The 9,525-nt window shown below is 36.6% G+C and overlaps 1 protein-coding gene across 2 annotated transcripts; it reads right to left on the bottom strand.

Moving 5' to 3' along the window:
- Positions 1-2,309: 2,309 nt before the first annotated feature.
- On the bottom strand, positions 2,310-7,222 carry LOC127988016 (guanine nucleotide-binding protein subunit alpha-11). 2 transcript variants are annotated; one of them, XM_052590512.1, is made up of 8 exons: positions 7,006-7,218; positions 5,682-5,848; positions 4,913-5,097; positions 4,531-4,685; positions 4,213-4,341; positions 3,178-3,307; positions 2,928-3,081; positions 2,310-2,812 (listed from the first exon to the last, which is right to left on the bottom strand). In XM_052590512.1, exons 2-8 carry the CDS (start codon positions 5,824-5,826, stop codon positions 2,610-2,612), a joined length of 1,101 nt encoding a protein of 366 aa, XP_052446472.1. In that variant the 5' UTR covers positions 5,827-5,848; positions 7,006-7,218; the 3' UTR covers positions 2,310-2,609. The 2 variants fall into 2 exon arrangements, with proteins under 2 accessions (XP_052446472.1, XP_052446473.1); XM_052590513.1 differs by lacking the exon at positions 5,682-5,848 and having other exon boundaries at positions 7,006-7,222.
- Between the last annotated feature and the right edge of the window lie 2,303 nt (positions 7,223-9,525).

The raw sequence follows: 9,525 nt of genomic DNA, 5'->3' as shown, positions 1-9,525 counted from the left end.
CTGAAAAAAAAGTACATTTCACAATAATCACAGATAAACTACAAGTAACACTCTAAATTAAACATGACATTTGGAAATAGGGAGACTGAAATAGTGTTTTCTTTGAAAAACATGCTGCGATAATCTAGCTGCTGTATGTAAGTACATAAAAAAAGTGTACAAAATAAAATGTGATGTGCAACTGATTCAAATGGAAGAGGTGACCTGGAACGTAGGCTAACTGGTGGAAAATGACAGCTATTGCTTTCAGTTATGCAAGGCAGGTAGAATCAAATCTTTACTGTAAATTTGTCTTCTTGGTGCCCTGCAGAGTTCAACAAGTTTATACTTTCAGTTTCATTTCAATATAATATGGTGTAACATACCACAATAATAGTCCGGAGGTGAAATGACCAATATTTATTTCACTTCCAGGATGACTGGGAAATGTTTTGGAGGGTATCATCATCTGTTGCGAAGGCCCTTGTTGTGGAATTGCTGTTCGCTCCGAATGCAAATGCTAAATTGTTTCTTGGCAGGGCTCATGCTCTACTGAAAACACAAAATGCAATACAATAAAGATGTAGATCCAGGCATACAAGGATTATTTAGCTTTGATATTAAAATTATTCAAATATTCTGGATCTGTTGAACCGATTTAAATGGCATCAAACTGAAGCACGTTCTTCCATTTACAAGATTATGTTGGCTATAGCTCTTTATTGCTTTTGTTCATGAGTTATTTTCGGTGGAAAATGTATGCATCCTGTTTTCGCGTTATAGATTTAAATGGTCATGAGATGTGGCTCTTTTGGTTACAAGAAGACACTGGGTCCTTTTTACCTTAAAGAATAGATGATGTTCTGTTAATGTGTGTGTGTTCCTGGAAATCCTTGACATTGTATTTCGTTAAGCATTGTGTCTGGTCCAGTGTTAACTAGTGCTACAGTCTATAAAACAGCTATTTCAGATCTCAAATTTGATTGACTGAGTAACAGTTTGTGTGAACAGCCATTGAGTAAACATCGATTGTACATTCTTTATTGGTCTTTATGGGATAAAAAAAACCCCACACATTTCTTCATGGTTTTGTGTACCTGAGAGTGCGTGCACAAGACAAGAAACTCTGTCCAAGGTTGAAAATCGCCCAAACAGTGCAAGTTGAATACATACACTTTTGGTAGTTAAAACATAGTGTTGCACATTTTATTGGCGCAGAGACGAGTATGTGTATTTTGTAAAACATTTACAACTGCTTTTTACCACTTCATTAGAAACACAATTAAATAATGTTGACTGTCAGGGACTATTGAACAGACATTTGGAGGTTTTTACTTTAAAATACAATGAATTGAAAATACAAAATGTTTAAATAAAGCACTACTTATGCATTCTATGCAACACTATTGTATGAGGTTTCCATCAGGTAATCAAAAGCTGCATCCACACTACTGCACGCTAAAACACTTGGGCTAAATTCTAGAAATACATAATGTAATCCCAAGTGGTCAAGTGCAAAGACCACAGGTGTGGGGATAGGGACAGGCCCATGGAGTCGGACACCATCCTTAACATAGTGCATTATATACAGGTTTTTAGGAGGGTGCATCTGATATGCATGCCTCTCTAAATAGTTTAAAAACAGCATATGAAAAGGCTAGTGTGTCCGAATTCATAGTATTCATGAAACAACGGGCAAAAACTACCTGAATGACCTACTACCTCAGTAGAAGATTCTGAAGAGTGCATCCAGAGGACAATTTACTATTCCATGAGGATTTGTGCGCTGAAACGAAGCAACTAAAGCTGCTAGGTCCCATGACCAAGACAACATGGCACATCCAAATGACATGCATACACACATTCATATTATACAGAACATATGTTATTATTACTATCAACCTTTTACACTATTTGCATAGTAAAACCACAGCTGAGATTAATTCTGACACACTACTACACCGTGTAGTGAACAATTGCTCAGTCATGAGAGGCCCAGTGCTAGTCTTTGTCACATCCTATTTTGAGTACGTAGACACTGTCTGACAGACAATGACACTTCACTTGACAGGTCTGTCTCAGGATGCATCTGTAACACCTCAGTTCTCTTTTTGTGGTGTCCCTACCTTCCCACTTGGTCTTAGTGAGAAGTTCACAGTTACAAAAGTTACCACTTCATTTTACGTTGAATTGTACAATATAGCTAAATAAGAACGGCTTTATATTTTTTTAGGGAAGCTTAAATTAGTAGTTCATTTGAGATGTCACACCGAAATCTGAATTTCATCGGATTAAATAACAAACTGATGCTTTTCTCAGACCAAAACACCTTTCTGAGCCATGTTTTTAATAATAAAAACACTTAATGTCACAGTGATATTTTTAATGGGTGTAAATTTAAAATGTCAATTTCTCACATGTAAACATAGGCTACTTATTATGAACATGAAAACTAACCCATAATTACATTTTGGATGGTCAGTTATAAATAATGACAAAAAAATTATAATTTAGATTGGCTGAAGAGTATGCAAACGTGTTTCCATAAAAAACTAGTGTTTCTTAATGTACACGGATTGGGATTAATACAGTCTGATGCCGAGTGCCATAAGGGGTGCGTCTGGCGCACATTAGAACATTCCAAAGTCTTCTAAGGCCTGGACAAGAACGGTGTCTTTCACGTTATTGAAGACTTTCTGGATGTTTTTGGTGTCTGTGGCACAGGTGAAGTGAGAGTAGATTTTTTTGGATTTCTTTGTCTCAAAGGAGACTGTTTTTTGTATATATAAATTCTCGATGAAGGTCATGGCATCTTGAATGTCCCGACGTTTTCCTGAAGGTGGCGCCAAACCACAGAGGAAAGGAAAAGAAAAACAAATCAGACATGCCAAGCAAGAGATCACACAAATAAATTTGCCTTACACTTAACTTAATGTGCACCAATCTACCATTAAATTCAGGAAAGTATGTTTTTAGGTCAGAGAACTGAATCTTCTCGGCCAGGATGTCCTTTTTGTTTAGGAAGAGAATGATGGAGGAATTGGTAAACCATGTTGAGTGGATGGTTGTGTAGAACAGCGACAAACTCTCTTCCATACGGTTCTGGAGCCAAATAGAGCAAAAGTACACAGATGAACAGATTTATCATTATAACACTGGAAGGACTGAAGATATTTGAGGAGAGAGGTAGAAACATACATCCTTGTTGTTCTCCTCCAGAAGTTGGTCGTACTCGCTGATGGATGCTAGAAATATGAGTGACATCACATTTTCAAAGCAATGAATCCACTTCCTCCTTTGTCCTCGCTGACCTCCGACATCTACAATCCTGAAAAGACCAGAAATCCAGTTCAGTCATCTCATCCACTTTTCTATTCGATCTGCTGTGGTGGATTTGCATCCCAGATTTGTCCCTAAAACTATGTCCTTCTCCCTTTTGGTCACATTTATTCTAAATCCGATAGTGGCTCACCTTGGTTTCCTTGAACGTTATGTTGTGTCTGCATAATTAACTCATTTGCCAGCGGTTCTTTGAAAGTTAACGTAAACAACAAACCACATGCAATGCACAGCATGTCAATAAAGTCAAGACTTTGTATTTCAGGATATGATGCTTTCATTAGTTAAAGGGTTAATTCACCCAAAAATGCACCAACTAACCCTTATATTTTCCAAGCCTTTATTACTTTCTAAGAAAGAAGAAAAGATTTTCTGACGAATGTCAAAAATTTAATTTTTAAATAAAAGTCAATGGGGTCCAAAACAGCATGTAATGTGGTGAAAACATTTATTAAAATAGTATTGGCGACCACAGTGTCTATGGATAGAGACTTTTCACGTCAAAACTGAAGCATACTTTGGGCATTAAAGTTATTGAAATGGTAATTATTGTAAATTAAACAGCTGGAAAAGAAGGATGTGTTCATGAATCGTGTTACTGTCATGAACAAGCGTCAAATTCAGACATAAAAGAGAAGAAATTGTTGGATAAAGTTTTCTCTTTTTTTTGTGCACGAAAAGTACTCTTGTAGCTTCATAAAGTTATGGCTGATCCACTGATGTCACATGGACTTTTATATCGATGTCCTTACTATCTTTCTGGGCCTTGAATGTGTCAGAAAGCTCTTGCATTTCATCAAAAATATGGGTTTTGAATGACATGAGGGTGAGTGAATGAATTTTCATTTTTGGGTCAACTGTCCCTTTAAGGGGCTTGGTTGTTCATTGCTGTACCTGAGAGTTATCTTCTCCAAAGTAAAGCAATGGTCTGTGATGCCAGTCGTGGGGAATCGGACTTGAAGAACATCTTGAGGTGAAGGGATGTAACCTTGAGCTGCAATGCGGTCCAGGTTATCAATAAAGCTTAAAAAAAAAAAAAACAGTATTTAAATGCTTTGATTGAAAATCCATGTGCCACAGAATTCCCTGTGAAGCCTTATTTGCATATTATTTGTTGCATGGAATTGTCAATGGCATCAGGAAAAGCGAAGAGGAAATAATCAAAGATGCAGGTAATCAGGAAAAGACAGGAACTGTGTTAAACACACGTACTATTTAGTCGAGTCTAGCAGTTGATACTCTCTGCGCCGACTGTAACACATCTTTAAGCCTTTGTCTGCCCATAGATGATGAATAGCCTCTACATAACTTCTCTGCAGCTGCGTTATTTGATGTATATCCAGATCCTGGAACCACTGGGCATACATCTATGGATATTACAGACTTAATGAGACACTACATTAGGATCCAGGCTATCCTAAATTGGTGCTAACATACAGATAGATATGATGTTGGTATTTTATTATGTACAATATGCCAAAAATTCTTGCAGTCCATAATTTTCAACATACTTGATTCTGATCCATAATAAATCTAATATGATTGTTGATAATACAATGATCCTCATTAAAAACACACTTGGCTTCCTGATCACCTCGTTCTGTGGGTTGGAGTAGGGAATCCTAAGCGTTTTCATGGCATCTGTCATTGCACACATAGATTGGAAGATATTCTGGAAAACCAGTTTAGTGTAGTTACGTCTATCATCTTCAGAGTAGCCGCTTCCATGAATGATTTTCATCTGCTTCATAAACGTGGTCTTTCCGCTTTCTCCTGTGCCTAAACGAAAACGAAATGAGCATGCGTCAACATTAGAGACCTCCGAACAGGAAACCTGAAAAAAAGCATACTAGACCTACTTTACTAAAATTTTACACAGCTCTAAAATAGTAATTTTCCATTGCGCTCAGTGGAATGTGTTCTGTCCTATATAAGTTTTAATTGTCCATTTCATTGTCTTTTCCAAAAGCTCAGCACTGGGTGTGTTTGAATGTTTATTTAAGTTATGATCAAACCAGAAAAATATCTGTATGTACCATATTACATAAAAAACGTTGCTCCTGTTTTAGGGAGGGAAGAGGAACTGAAGTCACACATTTACTAAAATTACCCCAAGACCAAAAAGGGAAGTTAGTTTTTATAACTACAAGTCTAATCAGCTCTTTTAGGAACACCTGACAGGAAGTTACCCTCAAGAAATGATGTAGGCCTAGCTAACAAACACCTGATGACATTCTTTGGCACGACATTTATTGCTATGATTAAATTTACTTTCACTACAGAAAAATTGTAAGTTGAAATAGAGATCAGCATGTTTCCAGTTTTAATACACGTCTGATAAAAGTCTGACAGAATCATCTCACCTAACAGAAGCACCTTGATTTCTCTCCGTTGTCTTTTCTTCTGCTCTGCAAGGATGCGTTTGATTTCATTATTTATGTAGACGGCGTTCCTCTCCTCTTCAGACAAGCAGCAGAGGAAACATGTACAGAAGTAGTAATGACCCATTTCTCCAACAGAAATGGAGTAACTATGAAAACATAAACAATTCTTCAATTTATGATGTCCAGCATTATCATTTTTTTATTATTTTGTAGTATGTGTTCGTCTTTGAAATGAAATGCAGATTTGACAGTTTGGGTTAGTGTGCGGGAAGCAAAAGGAAAACCCGGAGTGGAGTTTGGGTTTAGTGATTACAGAACACTTATTCAGACCGGCCTTAGTCTTTGCGTTGCATTCGACTTCTTCTGGAACATTTTTTCTTGGTGGAAAAATAAAACTAACTAGTTTGCTTTTATTATACTTTGAGGAGAACAAAGATTTCCCCAACAATTAGAGACGGCCAAATTTACTTCCTAAATGTACATTTCTGGCTGGACGTCTTACTCAATCAGCATCTTAGCCCTCCTCAACGTCAAAACGATTTGGATGACCAATCAAATTCAAGATGGCGGGCTTTCGTTAACAGAAGCCGTGTGAATTCAAAGCGCTACGCCACAGTTTTAACAGTCAGAGAGTGTGTGGTAAGATTTAAGTAGTTATACGAGTAATATTTGACCATTGTTTGACTATAAAGAAAATATTAAATGATTGACATTAACAACTATGCAAACTATTCGTAACTGAACAACGTGACAATATAGGCTACACCACAGAGCTGTTTTCAGCAGGCATATGAATGTGTGAACAGGCCTATTTCTGAATTTGATGAACATGTTATGCACCTGCTTAAAATTGATTAACTCATACCCTAACTTGAACTTTAATACTTTAACCTGAACTAGAACAAAATAAATAAATAAATTTTGATTTCTCCCCATGTTCAAGACACGGTCATGGCTATGTATTAACTATGCCTAACGTTACTCGTTTAATTAATGTATCAAAGCCAAATGTTACAATCAAAATTAACATTCATGTTAGCCGCATTAATTCTGTTGTGTGATATCGCCAAATTGAAATAAGCTTAAGGTTTTTATTGAATTTTATTTCAACATAATGTGTGGCTTCTAACATCACTAATAATAGTGTGAACAGTTGCACACAGAAATGTTTAATTAATCAATCACTGATTGCAATGGAAATGTTAAAGTTCTTATGAACGACAAATGCACTTGTACTGTACAGTGTTTCACTGTATTACACAATCTCTAAAACTAAGTAAACATGACAAAGAGAAACACTTACCTTTATTTGTAACACCTACGGTGTGTAAAGGGAAACAACATCCATCTTTTTCCAAATAAACCGTGGCTGTGCCACCTTGAAGGAATTTTCCCAAACAGAGTTTCTATCAACTGAGCCACTTTGGTTCACTACAGACAAACTACTTGCATTTCCTGAAAGTCTGCTTTACAATATGCTAGGTATGTTGCAGGGCAGAAGAGAACCAATGGGAAGTCAGAAGAATGAACCATGACATTATTCCGCATAGCTTAGTAACTATTTAAAGTGACCAACACAATTAGTTTTTATATTAAGAGTATTACTTTTTATAGTGTTGTCATACTGTGAAAATTGGCAGGACTGGTTGTCACACTTACAAGCAGTGAAGTGTCTCACAATATGTTAATGTTGGGTTCTTTTGACCAAAACAATGGTTTACTCTGGGTTTTAATAATTTTACTGTATAAACGTAGCAGAAATTCCAGTAGCCTATAAAACCACAATAATAGGTGATAATGTTATTTTCACTTCCAGGAAGAGGAGGAAATCTTTTGGCATAGGTTGCTGTTTATGAAGCATATTTGCACCATCTGTTGTGAAGATCGTTGGTGTGGAATTGGTGTTTGCTCCAAATGCAAGCATAAAGTTGTTTGTTTCTTGGCAGGGCTCATAGACTAGTCAAAACACGCAAGATGCAATGCAATAAAGATGGAGGTCCAAGAGCGGTTTAGTTTTGATGTTAAAATGATTTGACTGTTTTGGATTAGTTGAACTATTTTAAATGACAATTAATTGAAGCATGTGCTTTTATTTACATGACTAAAGAATAGAGAATATAATAGAAGATAGCTTGTTAAATGAATAGGGTGCTTAAAAATAAAATGTACTCATTTACTCATCCTAAAGCTGTCCCAAATATGAGTTTCTGTGTTCTGTTGAACACAAAAGAAGACATTTTGAAAAATATTGGTTAGAAAACAGCTGGTGGTAGCCAGTGACTGACATGAGTAAAATTATATCTACAGTAAACATGACGATACTTGGACACTTGGATTTCGCTGAACATCGTGTTGATCTTTCAAACAGAGTTTGATTGAAGGGCAATCTGACCAAATCATAATGCAAAATCCTCCATTTTGTCTGACAAATAAGACAGAGTAGATTAACGTCTGTGGACTTATTTTACATATGTTTTGTTTTTAACATATTAGAAATTGAATAAAGTGCATAAATAAAACACTTCATAGTATCAAACATGAACTGATTCTTAGTAAAGATCCCAAAGTGATTCAGTCCAGTGCAGTGAGTGATTAACATAAAAGGGTTAGTTCACCCAAAAATTAATATTAGCCCATAACTTACTCACCCTAAAGTCATCCTAGACTTTCATCCTAGATATATGACTTTCTTCTTTTTTTAGACAAATCCAGTCAGAGTTATATAAAAAAAAATTGTCTTTAATCTTAAAAGCTGTTTAAGCTGTCCAAAAGAAGTGAAATAAAACGCACCCATCCTTACTAAAAAGTGTCTCACACAGCTCTGGGGGGTGAACAAAGGCTTCCTGTAGTAAATCGAGTGTGTTGTGTTGTGATTGGCCAAATGCTTCAAGCGTGTGACGGAAATGTTACGCCCCTTAACATACTGTGGTGTAATCTACCAGCACAATGAGACAAAACCAATAAAACCCATCACAAATGAGACATTTGTTGCAGCCAGTGGGGACATAATTACTGATTAAAATGACTTATACTGTGTTTTTATGCGTTGCATTGCGTATCTCACCGCAGTATCCATGTCTGCATTTGTGATCGGAGAAACAACAAACAACAAGCACTTCTCTACACTCCTTAAAACTTGCATTTGAACCATCAGTGGCAAATTCTTTAAACATAAAAAAATAATAATAATAACAGGCTGTAGAACACTATTGTAGACGTATTGTAGGCTACTCTGCAGGTTCAGGAAACAGTCCTTCATAAAATGCGTTACACACTGCAGGCTTGAGTGAGGAATAGCCGGCGGATTCGATGAAGGAGCGTGCAGTGGAATTGAGGTGTGAAATGTGACGACCCCGGGCTGGACCCCACTTCATCCACGAAGCACAAAGTTGAAGTATTTCCTCATCGACCAGCACTGATTAGCTCTAGGCATGACGAATAAACAAAACTACAACAAGAATCAAAGGTACTCCTTTCTTTGCGTGAACATTTGGGTGGTATTATGAAAATCTTCTTAAACAGTGAGATAGACATGTGGGGGAGTGTTTGAATGAGCCGTTTTAGTGGGGCGTAGATGAGTCTTAACATTTATAAAGAATATCTCTTTTGGATTTGAGACTTTAGTCTGTGCAACTTTACAGATCTTCTTTATGCACCAAGAGCTTGTAACACTCCAAAGAGAAAGGAAAACTGAAATCGCATCATTTGACGCCTTTAACACATAACCGACTGTATTTACGGGAATACGCCACATAATGGCCATTTTGACATAATTGTGTTCATATTTGACCATTCAAGCACAATAAAACATGGAAGAGATCTT

This window comes from Carassius gibelio, chromosome B22 (genome assembly GCF_023724105.1).
Source record: "Carassius gibelio isolate Cgi1373 ecotype wild population from Czech Republic chromosome B22, carGib1.2-hapl.c, whole genome shotgun sequence".
Lineage (NCBI taxonomy): Eukaryota > Metazoa > Chordata > Actinopteri > Cypriniformes > Cyprinidae > Carassius > Carassius gibelio.
The sequence above is the reverse complement of the archived record's forward strand: the minus strand, read 5'-3'. Positions and strand labels throughout refer to the sequence as shown.

Excerpts from the sequence above, each read along its gene's own strand:
- LOC127988016 (XM_052590512.1), bottom strand. The coding sequence starts at position 5,826 with ATGGGTCATTACTACTTCTGTACATGTTTCCTCTGCTGCTTGTCTGAA. Across the intron at positions 3,308-4,212 it reads TTGGAGAAGATAACTCTCAG|GATTGTAGATGTCGGAGGTC; the intron begins GTACAGCAATGA and ends TGGTCTTTTCAG. Across the intron at positions 3,082-3,177 it reads TGGAGGAGAACAACAAGGAT|AACCGTATGGAAGAGAGTTT; the intron begins GTATGTTTCTAC and ends ATTTGGCTCCAG.